The sequence below is a fragment of the Eufriesea mexicana genome, unplaced genomic scaffold (assembly GCF_001483705.2).
Source record: "Eufriesea mexicana isolate 0111107269 unplaced genomic scaffold, ASM148370v2 scaffold8090, whole genome shotgun sequence".
Classification (NCBI taxonomy): domain Eukaryota; kingdom Metazoa; phylum Arthropoda; class Insecta; order Hymenoptera; family Apidae; genus Eufriesea; species Eufriesea mexicana.
Genome location: NW_016915858.1, coordinates 197,595 through 217,934, shown reverse-complemented (window position 1 = coordinate 217,934; position 20,340 = coordinate 197,595). Strand labels below are relative to the sequence as shown.

The 20,340-nt window shown below is 39.0% G+C and overlaps 4 protein-coding genes across 6 annotated transcripts in view; 2 read left to right on the top strand and 2 right to left on the bottom strand.

Annotated features, from left to right (window-relative positions):
* The window catches only part of LOC108552806 (uncharacterized), a 9,144-nt gene extending 4,876 nt beyond the window's left edge, over positions 1-4,268 (top strand). The window contains exons 8-13 of the mRNA XM_017907475.1: positions 441-658; positions 772-953; positions 1,075-1,234; positions 1,359-2,138; positions 2,982-3,211; positions 3,580-4,268. Of these exons, the coding sequence (XP_017762964.1) occupies positions 441-658; positions 772-953; positions 1,075-1,234; positions 1,359-2,138; positions 2,982-3,211; positions 3,580-3,907 (1,898 nt within the window). The 3' untranslated portion in view covers positions 3,908-4,268. The remainder of the gene's footprint in view (positions 1-440; positions 659-771; positions 954-1,074; positions 1,235-1,358; positions 2,139-2,981; positions 3,212-3,579) is intronic.
* Positions 4,269-9,440: 5,172 nt separating this feature from the next.
* Positions 9,441-11,987, top strand: HLH3B (Helix loop helix protein 3B). The gene is made up of 3 exons (XM_017907467.1): positions 9,441-9,710; positions 10,535-10,746; positions 11,076-11,987. Exons 1-3 carry the CDS (start codon positions 9,441-9,443, stop codon positions 11,803-11,805), a joined length of 1,212 nt encoding a protein of 403 aa, XP_017762956.1. The 3' UTR covers positions 11,806-11,987.
* A 198-nt stretch (positions 11,988-12,185) lies between these two features.
* Positions 12,186-15,260, bottom strand: LOC108552790 (protein IWS1 homolog; the record flags this gene model as incomplete). The annotated part of the gene is made up of 4 exons (XM_017907454.1): positions 12,186-13,629; positions 13,718-13,974; positions 14,055-14,356; positions 14,740-15,260. Coding segments are annotated over 4 exons (1,917 nt in total), but the record flags the coding sequence as incomplete, so codon positions are not given.
* On the bottom strand, positions 15,173-20,002 carry LOC108552805 (uncharacterized). 3 transcript variants are annotated; one of them, XM_017907472.1, is made up of 10 exons: positions 19,792-20,002; positions 17,363-17,635; positions 16,932-17,195; positions 16,679-16,848; positions 16,489-16,560; positions 16,112-16,398; positions 15,856-16,017; positions 15,676-15,786; positions 15,352-15,536; positions 15,173-15,254 (listed from the first exon to the last, which is right to left on the bottom strand). In XM_017907472.1, the coding sequence occupies exons 1-9, from the start codon at positions 19,819-19,821 to the stop codon at positions 15,352-15,354; spliced, it is 1,554 nt and encodes a 517-aa protein (XP_017762961.1). In that variant the 5' UTR covers positions 19,822-20,002; the 3' UTR covers positions 15,173-15,254. The 3 variants fall into 3 exon arrangements, with proteins under 3 accessions (XP_017762961.1, XP_017762962.1, XP_017762963.1); XM_017907473.1 differs by lacking the exon at positions 19,792-20,002 and adding an exon at positions 19,367-19,676; XM_017907474.1 differs by lacking the exon at positions 19,792-20,002 and adding an exon at positions 18,583-18,815.
* Positions 20,003-20,340: the final 338 nt, after the last annotated feature.

The window sequence follows — 20,340 nt, the reverse complement described above, 5'->3', positions numbered from 1 at the left end:
AATGCCGAGTAACGAAAATATGACTGACGCACAATTGTCATACGACAATGCGACAAAGCAATAATCGCGTTGTATAATTTAGCGTGACTTAAGATATTTGAATACATCTGATTAAATTACTCGTAATGCTCATGTAATCTAATAAATAAATAAACAAGCATTTTTTGCGAACTATTTATTTATTTACCTTAACATCAAAAGTATTTTATGTAATAAGTAATTTCAAGCTTCTTAGTAAAAAGAATGTTTCAAATATTGTAAAGTATAAAAAATACTTGGCGTAATAAAAAAGTGGAAATATTTAACCACTTTTGTTGTGAACAATAGAAAATTTTTTCTGTATTATAATTAATCGTTTTACTAGACGCCACTCGTTTCTCTATATAATTTTGAACAATCATTGGATCAAAAGTATTTCATAAGAGTTTTGCAATTCGTAGAGGACGGTGTTCGTCCAAGAGATTGGGAGCCTCGTAGGTCTCAGTACAAGGTGCCTCTGAGATTATTGCGATTATGTTTACTGGGAATGTTCCTTCCCGCAGTATTGGTGGCGGGGCCGATGTACTTACGATATCGCGTCTATTCTGAGCAACTGTACCCTTTAACCGTCTCCGATCAGAGGCTTATCGATGCGAAAGTGTCTACTACGTGGTGTCAGGTAAATAAATTTTTGTTTTATCTCCAGATATTTTTATTGTGTTTTTAATCTGTTTGGCGGCTTATTGAAATTCTCAATGTATAATGCGATTGTAAATAAACAATGCTTCGCAGAGTCAAGTGATCAAAGTTAATGCCACATTTAACGCATATCTGATGAATGATGAACCAAAATTGGAAAACGAGGTTTTGCCTGTTTCTATGACGAGACATTTGATTTTAGAAGACGACATGAAGGAATATTGGGGATTCTATCTGCTACGTGGAAGCAGCGTTACTGTTGCCACTTGCGTCAGGTAATATTAATATAAAAATAAAAGAAGTTATAACAAAGGATATAATTGGGAAAATATTCTTTTAAAAAAAGAAATTTTTTTAATACGTTTTTAAGAAAGAAATTCGTGCGTTTTATGATAGATGGCCTGGTGCTTCTTTAACCATGATTCGTGGTCATAAGCATCTTCACGAATGTGCCTTCATCGGTGACGATAGTAGCGAAGAATTGGAAGAACTTCTGGAAGTTGCCAAAGAGACCGGTTTCCTTACGCCGAATGGTTCACTCGCGGTAATAAATACAGTATAAGTATTTTAATTTTTAATCGTGTTATAAAATGTATTTTTTGTATATTTTATTAACTTTGCGGTATTAATATACAAAAATCTTAAGAAACTTTAAAAAAAAGTTTATATATCTTTTGTAGAACGAAGGTCCTAGCAATGAGCCGGAAAAGATGAAGAGGGTACAGCAAGGAATACAATTTCATCACAAGGATCACGCTCATCTCTTGAACAGTTCGAAACATATGATGGATACAATGGCGCATCATTACAATAGTCACGAATTGGATGCTAAGGCTATGAAAGTTATTCTTACAGAACTCTTTGCTAAAACGCTCGATACGAAAAAAAAGCAGAAGGAAAATCCTCACCACCATTACGAAGGTACCTTCGTTGAAATGGATAATATCGACAAACCACCGACCCAATATTCTCCTAGCGATACGCAGGAAACTAGGAATGAACAAATAGAAAATAAATTGACTAAAACTTCCAAAGACATTCTAAGAAAGCTAAATGTAGTGAATACTACAATTGACATAGCAGAATTAATAGAAAAACATGGGAAACTTGAGCTTAAAAATGTTCAACACAATCAAACAAATGAAGAGAAAACGACTGTTAGGCCCGAGGAGACAACGGAAAGATCAGAACCTACGTCGGCGGAAGTGTTTCGTGATGTTTTAGGCAGGATTAATTCTTTGGGTTATCGGGGTAAAAAGATACTGAAAAAATTAATGGACGAGATCGAAAAGAAAGGTTCCGAAGGGGAAGCTTTACGGCAAGCAGTGGACAAAACTATGAACGATCAAACGCTTTCGGATGTCGAGAAACGTAGAAAACGAAGAGATTTAATCTTGTCTTCGTCTCTTCATAAGGAATTAACGGAAGAAAGTGAAGACGACGATGCTGCTGTCGAAGAGGTAGAGTAACATGTTTCAGAACATATTTAACCGTATCATCGTTGTATTGACATTAGAAAGGTAAAAGAAATTCTAAGCTGTTCAAGATTAAGCTACGGAAGGTTGTAGAAAATTTTCCGTGGATTTAAATCCTCAAAAGCAGATTTTCAACGAAGCTCCGATAAGAAAGAGCTGCATACAATATTATATATGATAAGGTTACGAAACAATTAAGATGAAGAAGGAAGCTAATGTCGCGAGATGTTCTTTAATCGCTGACTTATGTTCAGATTAAATTTAGTTCAGATTATTGTTGGCTGCTAGATAGTGTAGTGTCGTCGATTTGTAAATACTTAGCTCGACGTCAAATACGTCGACGATAACAGTCTAATTTAGTAGATCGCAATCGATGCTTTATCGTATAGAGATAGACACGTTCAGATATTCGTATTGCCCTCATTAAAGATTAGTAAGCCACATAATTACCCTCACTGTGATATTTGTAATTTACTCATGTGACTTTCCATCAGAAATGTATACGAGTTTTCTTATCGGAATATTTTCGAGACAATGTTAATATTTGCCAGGGTTGCTTTCATTTAGGAAAGTAAGAAACGCGAATCTTCTGTTTGAAAATGTTCAATGTTTTATCGCGTGATATCAAAGAGAACAAAACGATTTGGGATTATGAGACGATTAAAGAAAAGACATTGTTTACAAGAGAACGAATGGAATTTGTTTCAAAATTCACATCAGAGTTACCACGACGTAAAAAGATTCATAGAATATTACTGAAACATTATAGTTACTTAATTTATTTAATAATATTTCTATCGTATTATATTATTTCTGCTTATACAACAGGATATGTTACATCCAGATGGGATAGCTGAAGATAGAGGCACTGTGAACGAGACGACATTGAACGATAGGAGTAATTCCGAATTTTGGAGTTCATTTAGTAGCTCCGAAGAACGACTTTTGGATTGTAAGGGACTGATTCTGAACTTACCTTTAACACCGCATCGATATTGTACGCCGAAACATGAGAGCGAACATTCGACCGCCTCGTTTGCTAACACGGTTACGTATAGGTACTCTAACTTCTATAAATATTTATGAACACTTGAAGCGATAGTAGAGATAAGCTTTTAACTCTTGGGAGATAACTGTTTAGATAATAAGGAATTTTTTTGAATTCGAAGTAATTTATTATCATCATATAAAATTATGTTTGTCGATAATTTTGCTAGTTTCCGTGTCACGATTGGGTTATCAAAAAGGATAAATGCTATCAATGTATAGTTAAAAATATAATTTCTATCAAATAATTTTCAGTTTAATATTTATAACGAGTAAAATGTCAAGTAAAAGTGGAAGAGATACGTATTTATTTTGCGTTCAACAATTTTATAAATTTTATAAAATAAACGATTCTTAAAAAATGTAATATATTTTCTAGGGTACCTATGAATGGATACTATTTCTTCGTTTTCAATTCTGAAAACGAGATACAGCCCAATTACCTACGAGTACGTTTCGACCTCCTGAAGACCGTCTACAATATCTCGAATCCAGTACATGCCTGTAAGAACAGCACAGCGGAATGTTCTTTGCCCTTCAAGATCTTTAGCAACGAGAGGACAGTCTTGGAGTTGCCATTGAGTGGCAATGACTCACAGTGGAACGAAGAATACGTGGTAGTATCAACGTGCGAGCCTAGAACATCTATTTACTTGTTATGTATCATATCGGTTCCTTTGCTCATTCTTGTATTTGCATTTCACTGACGATACGATGAATCAAGACAAGGAAAAGACAGTATTTTAATCTCTTTATGGAAACCCTCGTTAAAAAATGCTCACTTGTAAATATTTTTTGAGTCGAAGACGATCAATAGCGTGAAGACAAACCATTGTTACAATGGTGATAACACGACAGTATTCTTTTCTTTTCATTTACCTATGTGATTCTTCTCATTGGCAGTTATAATGTGTGTTAAGTTTGTGATAGCGAATCAAAGTCGAAGGGAAGTATTTATTGATAGTTCCATGGAAAATTTCTATATGATAGTGCAGCGTAGGGCATTAATTAGCGTTATAATTTAATTTATTGGTATATTGCTATGTTAAAAATGTATGTGATACAAACTGGCTGACAAATTACTAATTGCAATTAGTATAGGTGTTTATTGATAACGCTCAACGCTCTTAGGTCATCTCAAATGTATGTATATATATATATTGTTAATATATATTATAGGTTTTATAGTATGCGATGTATGTATGTTTGATACGTCGATGAATAGTGAGATGTTTTGTTTCTCTTCTTTTATCAGTGAAAAAATTTATTTTGTTGTGTTATATTTTATCTTCAATTAGCGACATAATTTTGATAGATATCGATGATTTTCTATCAAATCGTTCCCTTAAGTGTTATTAACAGTCCTCCAAAAAAACTGACTGATCTCTGTGATCTATCATTATCTCGATAGGTAAAAATTTTCCATTGTTTCAAGCATCAAATTGAAAAAATTTATCGTACAAATCAGGTGTTACCATACACGAATCATTCCAGACTGTTTATTCTTATTTGTGTATTTTATTTATTCCAATCAAATCTATTTTAATTTATTACTTTTATCGTTACTATACTATTACACGAGTATATGTTTATACATTAACATTTTTACCACAATTCCAATTCGTTATGAGATTAATTATACAGACTGTACAGAAGGTTTATATTTTCAATAAAAAAAATCTGTGCAACCACATCGGGCGTTTCATCGTATACTTTTATCCCAAGCAGCACGATCAATGGGGAATATGGAAAAAGGAACTTCGTAACGAACTGCGTTTCCCCACGAAAAAAGATAGCGTGACCGAAACGATGCTAATTAAGCGTCTCAGGGTAATCCTTTACGTCTTTCAACATCTTAAAAATTAATCTCCATCCTATCTGTTCTCCTAATCCATCAGATTAATACTTCATGCCGATGCAAGGGACTCCCGACAACTTGACCCTGCGATTCCATGACTGAGAGGGTGCGAGAGGACGATTCTGGGGGTTTCGAGGGCGGAGCATCCCTTATCAGCACTGAACACTCGTGCTTGGCGCAGTCTCCGTGGCTTCAATGACTTTTTGAAGCGAATTCACCGACACCCACGGTTCGTCGTTCTTGTAGCGGACGTCCTTGCTCGATACTCATCTTGGAATATTACCAAAGGATATCTTATCTGTCTTCTCTTGTAACAACAGAGACTCAATTTCAAAGAAAAACAAGCCTTCCTGTCTTTCTACCGCTTTCGCTGTTTGGGACAGACAGAGGTGCACGATCGAAGAAAAATATGCGTATATATCTCTATACACGATATTTTTGATTACACACGTATGACGCGAGGGAAAATCGATCGCACGAGAGTATTATCTAAATTGCAATCAGGAACATCTCGATACTCTTTGCAGAACACTTCGATGACGTTGATACGTTGTCTGGATCGTGGAATTTTTCCAGATTTTTGGATTTAATGGATCGGATGGAATTAAACTTCACGCCGGATGTTAAGCACGATAAGTACAGTGTATTTTGAACATTCCGAGCGAGGAATTTATGTACCTTTGATAAATTCATTTTCTTATCGCATTGTATCCTTTTTTAGATGCGGACTGCAGTGAATGAGTAATTCCTGACGTTCTCGAGTTAGGTATGCCGGAATTTGGACTCCAGATGAATCCACGATTGTCTGGTAAGAGACGCGCATGGAAAACAAACACTAATAATGGAATTAATATGGGGCGGCTGGTTGACGGCGATAACGAAAATTGATTTCACCCCCGTGCCCTTCGAGCCGTCCCGCCACCCCTATCGTTGTGCTCCTGAGGCACGGCTGGTATGGGGATCCTATTTGAACGCGTTGACGTTTCATGGGACACTGCGCAAACCCGGCGACACGCCTCTTTTCTATTGGCACAGCCTGCTGATGATAATTCTTCTACGTGCTCGACCATATTCTCTTCCCGGTTCGTTTTCCATGCTACTTCACCGATTTCAGATATCGGTTTCTCATTATATTTCGTATATGGCTATGTAACTCGGAGCACGATCGTTCATGGCTTTCTCGCGATATTTGTCGATATGCAATCTATGCAATCCCGTCCTCCTGTGACAAAGAAATGGAAATTTCACTGATGAAAATTGCTAACACGGGATTTTACATAAGGATGTACGTAAAACTGAAACCGAGTTCACTCGTCGTTAAGGGATTAATAGTGATCGTTTGCAAGGGGTGTAAAACGAGAAAATAATGCTCATTGTTAGGTCTATTGTTTCCATTTTAGCCCAAATTGCTTCAGAATTATATTAGATTTAAGCAAGAGTTCATAGGTTTAGTCGAATTACGAACTATTAATTACGATTTTTAAAGTACCTTTAATACACGTATACCTGGTGATTTTATCGATATACGATGACCACATGGAGTGTATTTCACGGGAGATAATGCTAATACCTAATTCGTATGCGTTGGCACGAGCAAATTGAGCTGTATGTTGCTAACCCTGTGGGAAACCGCTACAAACCACACCCCATAGGAGGTTTTCTAACTGCGTTTTTAGGGGGTTTTTGTAGATTGGGAATTTATCGAGAGACCCATGAATTCGTACCCTTCGTTTTCCAAAGTTTCAAACACAAATTCGTCGTGTGTACAGATATGCATCGACGTTATTTATTCGTATTTTACCGCATTGCTCTGTCGCAGAAGTATCACACACCATATGCGGCCGCAATAATGGATTAACGAAGAATGAAAAAAAGTCACCCCTCGAATGGGTGGCACTAGGAATAAGGCACGCGACTCCATTCCAGGGTGAGGCACGTGTCATTTCATACGCCTTTTATTTTCAGATTGAGGTGTCGATAAAGTTAAAAAGCGGGATCCTAATAGCGGCATTAAAAGATATACGTTCTTAAATCGCTTTCACAAGATCGCTCCGGTACTTTGCGAAAACGTTTCACTTTCCTGTGTTCTTTTCTCCTGTTTGCGTCTTTGCAAAATTACGAAAAATTGCACGATTCTCTGTCGTAGCTATAATTCTTTGTTCTAGCTTTCGGTTTAACAATGGTCAAGAAAGAGTTTCGACGAAGTTCCTTCGTTATCGATGCGTCATCATATGCATAGGGACTCGTGACTAAATCTGTCTCCACCTTCTTCCTGTTTCATCCATTAACATCTGCCTCGAAGATGCCTCTCACACAATTAAACGACAAACAACATCGACTCGTGCCTTATCTAATCGTCAACGTTATCAAACGCGAACTGAACTTCATTTTTTGTCTCGAGCCATTCATCTGCTGTGCAATGTTCTTCGTGCAAGTCGATTGTTTCAGTCGAATAACATTGCATTACACGAAATAACGATGTTTCGTGATTAACGAAAAGAATCTCAATTTTGTCGAGTAGTCCAATTATTTGATAATCTTCTTCGCGTATCTCGTCGTTTATTTAATATTTTCTTTAAACGATACCTTGTAACAACGCGATGACGCAATAATGAAACGTCTAGATTAGGTATTCTCTTTGTCACGAACGTTTTAGACGTTCGAATAGTGATTCTAAACTCAGCCGAAATTATAGCTAGCTCCCACGCAGATTGGCCGGTAATAGCGCTCGAATGAACACGATCGCAGATTTAATCATTTAATCGGGATCGCACGATGACACCCTCCGATCCATCCCGCTGGAAAATCTGTAGCACCCTCCTGAGGTGTCACAATAAAACAGCTCGTGGCTGGTGGCCACTTGACAACGGCCGGGGCTTCTCACCCCTAATGTATATTAAACAAGGCTCCCTTTTTTTACACCTCGCCATCCCCCTCGTCGAGTCCGTGCCATCCAGCTAATAAGAATCTAATTGTTTGGGAACTTGGGAAATAGAAACTTCTCGACGTAGAAGGTTTCACTGCTTCGGTATTAAATTAATGTGGAATATCAGACAGCTTTATTCACCTACGTGTATATGTCATCGCAAATATTTGTAACGATCGATTTAACTTGCTATCATCTCCTACCTATATCGATTTTCACGTTCATTTATGTCCAATACGAAATTTCAAGTAATGAGAGGAAATACTTAATATGATGAACGATATAAGAAGCTTAGGATCATTTTAAGGCAAGTTTTAGTTAAATTAAAATTTGCATTTTTTCGCGCATGCAATATTTATGACGATACTCGCGCCTGGAAAATGTTTTCCACGCCGAACCAAGGACAATCGATATTTCTTTCTTTTCGTCGCATTCGACTGTGGTACCTAGGGGTCTAACAGCGACCTAAGGGTGTTTGGGGGGATGCTGGATACGCATGGAACAGTATGGGACGGTCCAGAGAGGAGCTCCACCCATGAGGCCTGCGCTCCGCCTTCGCAAAATTCATTTTCTCGGGGGTTGTACTGCACTTTCTATTAGTTAAATCGGCCCGTCTGGACTCGTCAGTCGGTTTAACATCAGCTACGATCGTAACCTTGGGAAATCTGTCGACCAAGTGTCTACGGATTGTCGTAACTCGTTCTACGAAGTGACAGTTGCGTTAACAGTTAATAAACCGCAAAATACAACGGTGACGAGGTGAAAGTGAACGAAATTGTTCTATCGCGACATGGTAAGGATCTGCCGTGCTGTAAATTACCGATATCTCGTGATAATATTAAGATTTCTATTTTCAACGTAACGAGTGACATTTATCGCGCCGTGTTATCGAGTTCGAAAATTCACTTGCCAGTTCCGTAATTACATAACGATTATACGAATTGCCCCGTCGATTAAAATACCTCTACCATCGACTCGACGTTAAGTGTGTTCCAAGGATAACGAATTCGATATTCTACGCAGAAATTTCCAAAAGTTTACACCCTTCTTCGTGAGTGGGCTTCGCGTTCGAGATTTCCAAGGATCCCTCGAATCTTCGCATTTCCTCTTCTCTTTTCCCTTCTCTCGAAATCCTGCATCGCGAAAACTCTTGGGGAACATCGACTCGCAAAACCGAGTAACTCATCCATGCGCGGACGTATCTATTGAATGTCAGGGACGAAAGCGCGGAGGGAGGTTGCGATAGAAGCATCCTGTTGGCGCCTATGTAGGCTAATTTCGTCGTGATAATTCATTGAGATTTCCCGCGTCTTTTGTCATCCGTTGTCTGGTCACGTCGCGACGCCGAAAAAACGGACGAAGAATCCAGCTGAACGTTCGACAGACCCATGGTCGAACGATCGAAGGGAAAACGTAGGATCGCGAAGGAAGGTGTAGGCGCGGAAAGTGATAACGTATGATCCGAGCGAAGCCGAGACGACTAATTAATAAATTGCAGTCGATGCTGACGTACAATGGCTGCGGCGGAGGAACGGTAGACACGGAGAACGGTTCTCCAGCGGAGTCACTATTGTCCGGCGAAGGAGAACTCGCGGAGGAAGTCGGCGATTCACCTGGCACGTCGAGGGACACGGAGGAGGAAGCGACGCTCTCGGATGAATTTTATTCCCATGACACGGACGAGGAAGAGGAGCAAGGCAAGAAACGACGGGAACGCAATAATTCCGTGAGCAAGATTCTAATTGATCTTAATTGCGAATGTCGCTGATAGCCCATGCATCGCGATGGTTTAATTTCTTTAACACTAGAACTATCGACGTGTAGCGTGCAATTAAATATAGTATATACGGATAATAATAATTAACACTGGAACTTCCGATCTATGCGAGCAGTTAAATATAGTATACACAAATGATAACGATTGTAGTAATACGATAAAGATAAATGGTAATATACAGTGGGTAGAAAAGGGATTGGCACATATTATGTTACATGGAAATTCATCTAACCAGAGAATTCTGATTTTAATTTCCTAATTTGCACGAAATTCTATGAGTATATATATGTATGTATTTCATAACAGATTATATATATGATTATTTTCGGAAAAAGATTCCAAAGAAAGATTATAATCGGAGGATGCAAAATACTGAAACTTTGTGGATCCATTTGGCCCCCTTAAAAAATATTGCTTCATAAACATTGATTAAGATCAAAACTTTCTGGTTATATGAATTTTCCTTTAATATAGCTAATACTCTGTTTACCCACTGTATAATTGCATTCCTAGCTGAATGAAAGTTAAAGTTATACGAAAGTAGTCATTTTGATCCTATTGGTAGCTACAGTGCTAAAGTGGTGAGATATTGCGACATTGACTTTGTAAGTTGCACGTGTTTCCAATGATTGTAAAGGTATAATAGAAAGACTGACACCATTTTGACACGTTTGGCAGATCCAATGTTAAGAGACCCATTGGGGAATAGAATTTTGATCAATGTACGACAGAAGTGTGTACGATGAGTTTTAAAATTGATAATAATTTCATAGCTAGACGGGATTTCGTCTTCCGGAGGTGGTCATCTCGGTCTGCCAACACCTCGGGTAGGGACTCTGGGAGTTCGGAAGTTGTTCACGAACAGCCGTGAACGTTGGAGACAACAAAATGTCAGTGGAGCCTTCGCCGAGCTTCGAAAATTGGTGCCTACTCATCCACCGGATAAGAAGCTGTCGAAGAATGAGATCTTGCGCATGGCGATTCGGTAAATTTTCAAATGAATCTAACGAGCATCTAAATGGCGAATAATTCTGTTACATCGTTGGTCATTTAACTGCGGGTGATCTTGATCGCGATGAGTGATAAAGTCTCTTGAATTCCAAGTCATTTTTCGTACGTGGATAATTAACAGGATGATTTAAAAATAACAAAAGCGCTACTTTCTACTCGTTCTCACGTGTACACGGAAAAATACTAGATTCTGGAAAAATGCTTATAATATTCGTGTAAGTAGAACGATCTCTCGTTTTGAAAAAATAAAACGATCATACTTGTAAACTATACTTGAAAAATCTAAAATCGTGCATTTTACAGGTACATACGGCTACTGAACAACGTTTTGGAATGGCAAAAGGCGCAAGAGCGGAACGAAGCGGCGCAACACGAGGTCCAGATCAAATGCGAGCCCAATTACAACACTCAAAATTCAACGGGCTATCAGCCAAAATCCACAACACCATACTTGAAACAGGAGAAGCCAATAAGCGAAAACCACGCGTACAGGACGAGCTTCAACAGTCAAGCACAGTTGCAGCATCCGATCTCTCACGTCGTGTGCGATAAAAACGGAAACAATTTGTTGATGATCGCACCTCCGGGTCATAGTGTATCAAATCCCGTTTGCAAAAGAAGTATTACACCGTCGACCGCAGTTGCACAAAATGCTCTTCCGTCGAGCGCGTTGAGCAACGGAAGTCTGACGCGTTCTCCAGCCGGCCAACGATCTTCGACCTTTCCAAAGTCGCCTCAGATAAACGTGCAGGTCGTAACCAGCTCGAGTATCATGACAAATTGTTCGTCGAGTGTGTCCGTAACGAGCAGCTCGTCGTCCACCATCAGCGGAAGTGTGGCAAATTGCGCCCAGAAGAGGCTAAAGATCGAGAAAGAAGAAGAGGAGCAACAGTTATCCGGGCAGAGCAGAGATTGCAAAGCACTGTCATCTTCTGTGCACGGCGTACCTGCAAGAAAGAGGGTAAAGGTGACGTTTGTCAAAGACTCGAGTTCAGCGTTTCGCAATGATTTTCGGAACGTCGAACGCAAGTAGGAGACGTGATCGCGTAGACTTTTGCGTATGATCATTTGAGATCGATCGAAACTCTTCCTACGAGAGCAGCATGGATCGATTTGTTTGAAAGTACTTCGTAATTTTAAGAGACAATTTCGATTTTCAGGCTGCGATTGAGTTTACATGATTGTAACGAAATTAGACGCGTGTTATTTATTCGTTCCCGGTTTGATCGAAGAGTGTTGTTATTCGTCATATGCAGGATGATTGATTTGCTGGTTTTCGTTAGAGCGATTCTTCTAGCGTCAAGGAAATTGCGAGCTCGAGTTTTAATAAGTGCAATCTAGTCTAGCATGAGTTTGATTATGTCCGATTATGATGTTTCTATGCGATCTAATCTTTCTCTTAAAGAATATTTTATTAGTTAAATCGTATTACATGATTTGTACAGCATTAGGTACACTTTCTTCTCATATTTTTATGTTCAGTTGCGACCGTACATGATGGAACGCGACATCTCCTTCAACGACGTATACCAATTATCGAAAATCAATTTCAATTCAAACTTCGCGAAGGACATCGATACATTCCTTTCACTGTCGTAATTGAATAGTCGTATGCGGTTCCACAATGTCGATACAAATTATACAAGTATCCTCCATATATAAAATACCACCACCGGCGTATGACATACATATTCAAAAATTTGACACTGAACAGTGGCAAAAGAGAAGCATTTCGGGTGCTAGTGAACTTTCAACGACTACGTGTAATACTTGATTAGGATAATTGCCTTACTAACGACCACGGGCTGACAAAATAAATCATCGAACGTAAATTTATCAAACATATCTTTTCTATCTTGCCTACCTTTGATAACTCTTTCGCGACATTTTACATTTTCCCTATGGAATCAGTCCTGTCGAAGAAAATTCACTGGAGATTGAATTTCTAGAAACGTTCTTTAGTTACATCGATGAAACTTTTATGAACACTTATTCGTGAATCAAAAATACGTTCGTTCATTTACGTCAGGTACACTTTATATCTCGTACTGTCTCTCTTCTGGCGTTCGGAAATCTGTTTGTGGCGAGCAGCCGCGTAACGGTCATCGTTCCATTCCACCGGCGGAACTGGCGTCGATGGTCTCTCTTCCGTTTGACTGAAAGCCCTTCGTGGCGGAAGCTCGACCATTTGTCTAGTACTCTTGCAGTCCACGCTAGCTCGTTTCGCAGAATAATTGGCGATACTCGCGTAGCTTGCGTCGCTCGTGCGAGAATCCCTTTTCACGGGGGATATGGGAGTAACCTCGGCGTAGCTTCCCCTGGATTTGCTGCTAGCGTCCGATGGCCTCTTCTTCTCGGCCTGGAAGCGATTTTCTTGCGATTCTTCCGAGTGTGCCGATCGCGTTAATCGAACCGACGAACCTTCTGTACGCGTTGATCGAACTGAACCTTCTGTACGCGTTGATCGACTCGAATCTTCTGTACGCGTTGATCGACTCGAATCTTCTGTACGCGTTGAACGAACCGAGTCCTCTGTACGCGTTGATCGAATTGAATCTTCTCTACGTGTCGATCGAACAGATCCTTCTGCACGCGTCAGCTGCGCTGAACCTTCCGTACGAGTCGATCGCGTGGAAGCTCGACGAGATTTCTCGTCATAGTCGTCGGAGTAGGTTCGTCTTTCCTTGATCTTCGGCTTGGCCAAGCCTAGATCTTCGCTGAAACGGAGTCTCTCGTTGAACTTCCTTAAACGTTCTTCGTATTCGCTGTTGAAAACGTCGATACCACCTGGGTGTTCATCTTTCTTTGGTGTACGTTTGGGTTCTTGGTGATCCGACTGTACTTTCGTATCCTTTAACTGTGCCATTGGCGATAAAAATATTTCACCAAGTCACACGAGACAAACGTAGAATGAAAATGGTATATTTTATAAAGAGTATGCTTACCTTGATAACATTTACTCTGTCGTTGAACTCCAAATCTTGGCTATTCCTACGAACTGGTTTATTAGTCCTATCTTCCTCGCTGCTACTTTTACTCATCCATGCGTTTCCACGTCGAGCATTCGTCGCCCTCTTTGGCCACTCGTTTTCCGTTTTGAAGTCGTATAGATCTCGCATACGTTGAGTAAGTCTTCTTGACTGCTCGTTGGCATCCGGAGAATGTCTGGATGATGGTAAATCTCGATTCGGGTTCACCGTATCTGAAATTGATCGTATATAATTATCCATGTTTAGAACAACGTCAATTAATTCTTTTGCAATAAATCGTACATTGACTCACCTTGTTTATCATTAGTTTCTATACTGGTCTTGGACGCCATTGGTGAGAATTTTCGCAGCGGTTCCCATATTGGGGATTCATTTTTATTGTTTTTAAGCTGCGAGCCGTCGGTCGCGTGACTCGCTTCCGCCGCGGAAGGCTTTCTTTCCGGGTTCATTCGCGGTATCGGACACGGGGATGGATTCTTGACGAACGTCATCCATCTGGTCGCGGCGTTTTTCGTGATTTCGCAGCTGTTGCTGATCCTGGCGAATGGAGATGCATCGTAGCGGAACCTTGAGGTGTTAATTTGCGGTAGCCACCTAAAGGTATTTGGTATCAGAAATCCAGTGTCGAGACTCGATACATTTGTTTAAGCGCCAGAAATGGTCAATTAATCAACGAGTTTGTTTTATTTTTTATTGCTTTTATATATTATACGTATGCATTATATTTACCGAACAAAGGAGAACTGTTTCTTTTTTTATCGTGCCGTATACATTTCTATCCATATAACAACCGACATCGAATTATTATTATTCTATATACATATAATTTGCATGACAACATTATTTAACGTGTACCTCTAGTAATCGATTATTACAGTTAGTGCAACGTCTCGGTACTTATCACGAGTGCACGCGGTCTTAATTGATTCGTTCATGGCATCGGTTTCTTTTTGACTAGGAAAATGTGCTCTGTCAACCTCGTCGCGATTGTTCTGGGGTCGCTGCATTCCGTATGCCTTCGTTCCTCGACCAGTTTTTCTTTCTTTATGTGACTGACGTCCGCGCTATGACTCCTGCCGCCCGTCTGTCTGGATGTGGCTGGCGAGGACGTATCGCTTTTCCCTTCGTCAGGACCTTTTGTCGTTTCTTCCTCTTTCGTAGGTGACAATTTCTTCGGTGTGCCCGCGTTTGCTTTACCGCTATCTGTTATGATTTCCTCGGGTTCGCCCGACACTGAACGTCGTTTTTCTTCGTCCCTCGCCGATTGTGGCGACTTCTTCAAAGCTGGCTGGATTCGTGTAATATTTTTTGGTAATGGAATCCATCTGGAGGGATCGAGTTTGCTTGTGTCTGGTATCTCTGTGTGTCTTCTCTCCTCCACCCGCCTCTCCGTGTACTTCTTCAAACAATCCACATCTGCGCTACGACTCCTCTGACTACGAGGAGATCGAGATGGTCTTCGCTGACCGGTGCCCATTGGGCCAGCCCTTTCCTGGATTTCGAAGTTAAAAACTTTCGTGACCGGTATGTTCGTTTATAAATTAACTTAGTTATCTATTAATTTCGACACGATATAAAAAACTAGTCACCTAAGCAAGATGTAACTTCGCGTAATCCGATATGTGCAAAATACCATGCTGTGCAGATGCAACGTGCAAGCTGGCTCCACATGCTCGAGGATTTATTCTAAAAGTGTGTAATTCTGTGATCTGGGTACTGCACGCTGCTGCAGAATCTCCGCTTGATTGCAAGTGTCCACCCCAAAATTCATTTCCTATTACCGAGACAAGGAATGAATTTTAATATTCAGTATGAATGATTATAATAGCAGCTTTGTAATTTAAACTATTCGTTTTACAAAAATTATTATTGAATGTAAGCGTGAGCTCAGTTAATGTAAATTATTCAACAACCTGGCAACGCGTTTCCGTCCCACGCGTATGTTACTACGAGAAGCTTATTTGCATCTGAGGCCCTGAGTAGTTTACTGTGAGGTTCTCTAAGGGCAAAGTGTATTCTTATATCTGAAAAATAACGCATCGTCTGTAAGGACTGTCTTTGTTGAAAGGAAGGAGCTGAAAGTGTTAACTAACCTCCGAGATAATCGCCGTTTCCGGCTTCGCCGCACTTCTGGTGGTGGAAGTATGCGAACATTATATCAGATACGTATCTCAGTTTCTTGTTCATCTTTCTGAGGGCAATTTCGAATGTCTTTAAGAAGTATACTTCTTGGTCTTGAATTATTCTCCATATCCCTAGAAATATTTTTTCATACAGTTTACAATGCTTACTTTGTCATAGTATCAAATTATGAACAGTCCATAATAAAAAGTGATTCCTTTTACTAACCCAGACCAAAACCCACAACGTGTAAGTAAGCAGTTGTATTTTGTTTTTCTGCGCGTGTGTTTGCGTCGAGAAGTATGATTTCTACAGCAAGCAGTGTTCTCTTCATGTAATTCTCGATATCAAAGATCGTTTGACTGTTTATTGAAAGATATCTTTTGTTATCTTTCGATTTAACTCGCTTCAGCGTTTCATCGTACAATGGAAGATAATCCTCGCCATAAAATTTTGCCCATAAATCGCGCAGCCCGCGTATTTCTTCTGAATTACCACTCGTGTGTGGTCCGTATCTATTATACAAATATCACAAAGTATATATAATTTTTGCACTAAACTCTTTATAAACACATTATATAAACATGACAATTTTCGCAACTAACCCATTCTCGACAGTATTTTGCGTAGGAGTGATAATTATGTCTTGGTATTCCATGAAACGTGGTCGTACAAATCTGGGAACAATTGGTAAATGAAGTGAATAATGCGAATTTTTATACACAACTGAATGCATTTTGATGTTTTTAAAATAACTTTGTTATTAACGATAAATGTTAAATAAACATAGATAACCTTGTTCCCACAATACCCATAATGACTCCTCTCGGCTGTACAGCGTCTGGATCGGTATTCACGACGCCTCTGTTCTCCCGCGCACCATCATTTATGAATTCCGTGTGAGAAGACATCGCCAACATCGCAGATAATTTAATCTCGTCGTATGACAAACATTTTGTCAATACCTGTTAGCAAGGAAATTCACATAGATATAATAAATTTTTATTATCCTCAAAACGATTGTATACAAGAAAGATAAATAACAAACCAGGGGTTCTTTCTCATGATCTGTGCCAACGTTCTCCCATCCGTTCACACCTGTCTTACCATCGATCAATTTCCATCGGTCTTCAGATCCATAGAAATGCACAGCTCGTTTTTCTAGCAAACGATGAACGAACTGTACCAATCCCATGTCTTTATACATGGCTCTCTCAATTGCACTTCCATATAGTCGTTTATACTTTAACCACCGAGCAAGTAATGGTAACATAGCTTCGTGTATCAAAGGATAAACTGAGTTCGCATTCATCTGCAATTAAATCTGCGTTCTTAAATCTTGATTTTAAACAACAATATAAGAATATAAAGGAATATTTTACAGTTTTCTAGAACATTATGGAACGTATATAATCATGATGCAATTATCTTAGCTGTTTAATATTTAACGAATGACCAAAGATATTTCAAAGCTCTAACCTCAAGAATATTCGTGCTAATTCCTCTTTCTTTCAGGGCGGAACATCTTATGGTGTTAATTGGAAAGTTTATAGGAAAGGCCTCACTCCGCTTCATGATTTGTGACAAGGTCGTAGGTGTCGGTGTCGATACATCGATGCATCTTCTGAGTAACTCCTTCGTGTCGTCATCGAAGGGAACGCCATCCGGCGCTCCGAGTGTGTTCTCCCAAGATATCTCGGGTGGTTCCTTCGTTAACACTTGTTGACGAGTGTCTTCCATTCGTCGTTGATTCTGCGAAATCATATAAAATCGAATAATGGGAAAACCTCGAAAGCATTTACGCAGCGATGATTTTCGCTTGTAAATTCCTCGTCTGAATCAAGGAATCACGGCTGAAGCCCGGGAACATGGTCGACTTAAAAAAAGAAGGGTTCGCGTAAAATTAAACCTTTGTACATCGGTTGAGTCGCGATCAAGCGACCGAATCCCTCAACCAGAAACCTTTTGTTCTTAACTTTTCCCGCATGGTCAAGAAGACGTTACATGTTTTTATTATTTTTATATCTCTCGTTTTCGCGTATATTTCGAATAACTTTCTTCTGTCATATCCCAAGTGATACGGAATAACAGAGGCGCAAGGATCCTAAGAAAATTTACAAAACCAAAGTCGCGTTCTATTAATACGAGCGCTGATTAGAGCAAGGACACGATCTCTTTGATACTTGAGCATGAAATCCGTTAAGTAGCGGAAAATGTATCCGTTCACCCTAGCGAGTTACGCTGAACACGCTCCCAGCCCCCGACAACCCCGCAACGCGAAGTTAACTTCATTTTTCTGTTTACCGATTCTGCCACCTGAGCGACAGGGGTGAGCAAGAATTAAGGCTAGCCCGCGGCCATGGAAAAATCGACACAGCACCGATTTTTTATTTTCCGGTAAACAAGCGATTCCTTTTTGTTCTCTTAATCATTCTGACTTTTGTCAATTGCGGACTGGCTTCGGTCAATTTTAACGGAACAGTGTCGTCATTCTTCTTCTTTTGTCTTCTAATTTAATCAATTTCCAAATATACATTATCTGAATATTGACATCCAATATATTATTTGAACTTTTAGCTGGACAGAAAAAATATAAAATAGAAAAATATATTAAACAGTTATTTAGGAGAAACGTAAATATTAAGGAAATATATTTATTAATGTATTTAATAATATATATGAAAGAAAATACATCGTACCACGAGAATGTATTATAGTAAAAAGGGGGAGTCGAGAAAATGGATGCCGTGTCGTTCGAGGCTTGCTATTGGACTTATCGGTAAGGTTATCTCAGGATGCTCATGCCTCAAACGCTAGAATAGTTGAAATCAGGTCAGATGTAATATTTGTATGAGAGGAATGCTTCAACGACGATTTTGGATGAACATGGTTGTGATAGTCGTCCCTCTAGCGATAAGTATGGGAAGTAGAATTTATATTAATTTCAAGTTAAACAGATTATAGGAAATGTGAAAGCAAACTCATCTATGTCCATATAAATACACATGGTCTAGTTCAAACTAATTGAATGTTTACATATCGTTGAGTAATATATGGAGATCATAAAATCACTGGAGAAGAAAACTACAAATATTCTAACTACCGAAACAATTTAAGGTATTTGCTGGAGATAACGGGCACGAGCATCATTTATACCATATGATATTAATTTACCATGGATTCTTTTAGTCACGGTGTGTTACTGACAATAGTCTACAAAGAAAGTTCTTTTAAATATTATCATATTCTGTACAGGAAAAATATTTATACATGTTTAATACGGTAAGTACCTCTATTTGCCAATGAATTTTACATTTGAGTATGGAAACTGTATATACGCATTAAGTTTGGATTATTTATTTTATCTTATCTAAATACTCGATGAAATGTTTTGAACGAAAAATACAAGATAACCTGTATACAGGAATTAAGGTTAAAAGTTAATTGATAATATTTATGTTTTACTATTTAGCAGCTTATTACCTTCTTGATCCTGCGTGCTGTCGACATTACTAGTCACCGGTTACGACTTCACTGTATCACTCAAAAGAACTACGCAATGGTTATATGTATATATACTACCGGCGAACTTACTATATATAATTTTTCCTTATATTCTTAATACGTATATAATTTCACGATTGAAAGAAAAATAATCTATCATTAACGTTATTAACCCCAAGAAAAACTTTTTTCTTTTTAAGAATAAATTTTTACGAGGAAAGAAAATGCATATGGTACCAACGCAATATAATCAATTCTTCGTATACTGTTCCACTGATCTTGCTACGGAAATGATGCAATTCAATATGTGGCTGATGTTACTTTTCCTGGTCAGTGATGACTCATATACGTAGTCGATCAATTACGTCGTGTGATTGTCTGTAGGCGGGAACAACAAAACTCACCCGACGTATGCAACAGGCGAACAGGGACATATCAACTACTTCGAAATATTTAGCCGCGGTAATGTATACGTATATAAAGTGTAACGATGTACTTTAAGCGGAATGCAGGGTTTGATTGTTTCATTCACGTTTTCCTCAAAAATTTCTCGAAATTCGTGAAACGTTGACGATAGAGTTTCGCGCTCGTATCTGATGCCGCGTCCGCACAAGACGAGTCGCGAAACGAAACTTGTGCACAGGACACGAAACACATGCGTGTTCGGTGCAATATGCGCCTGCGCAGATTATCTCACGGTAAAGCGGTAAGATTTAGGTTTATGAATGAGTGCATATGATGAGATTTATTTATCAAGGAATATCTCGCTTTTTTAGATGATAAAATGATAAATAGTTTTTAAATTTAACCTTAAGAATTGCTTATAATAAGAATTTATATTATGGGTATTGCAATATATGAATAATAATACATTTATTATAGACATTTAAATGATACGCAAGGAAAAGTTATCCAATAATACAAAGTATCAAACATGAAAGATTCAAGGTGAT

Coding starts and splice junctions, on each gene's coding strand:
- HLH3B (XM_017907467.1), top strand. CDS start 9,441: ATGATCCGAGCGAAGCCGAGACGACTAATTAATAAATTGCAGTCGATG. Junction 9,711..10,534: donor GACGGGAACGCAATAATTCC/GTGAGCAAGATT, acceptor ATAATTTCATAG/CTAGACGGGATTTCGTCTTC. Junction 10,747..11,075: donor ATCTTGCGCATGGCGATTCG/GTAAATTTTCAA, acceptor TGCATTTTACAG/GTACATACGGCTACTGAACA.
- LOC108552805 (XM_017907472.1), bottom strand. CDS start 19,821: ATGTCCCTGTTCGCCTGTTGCATACGTCGG. Junction 16,561..16,678: donor ATGGGTATTGTGGGAACAAG/GTTATCTATGTT, acceptor AATTGTTCCCAG/ATTTGTACGACCACGTTTCA. Junction 16,018..16,111: donor CGTTGTGGGTTTTGGTCTGG/GTTAGTAAAAGG, acceptor AAATATTTCTAG/GGATATGGAGAATAATTCAA.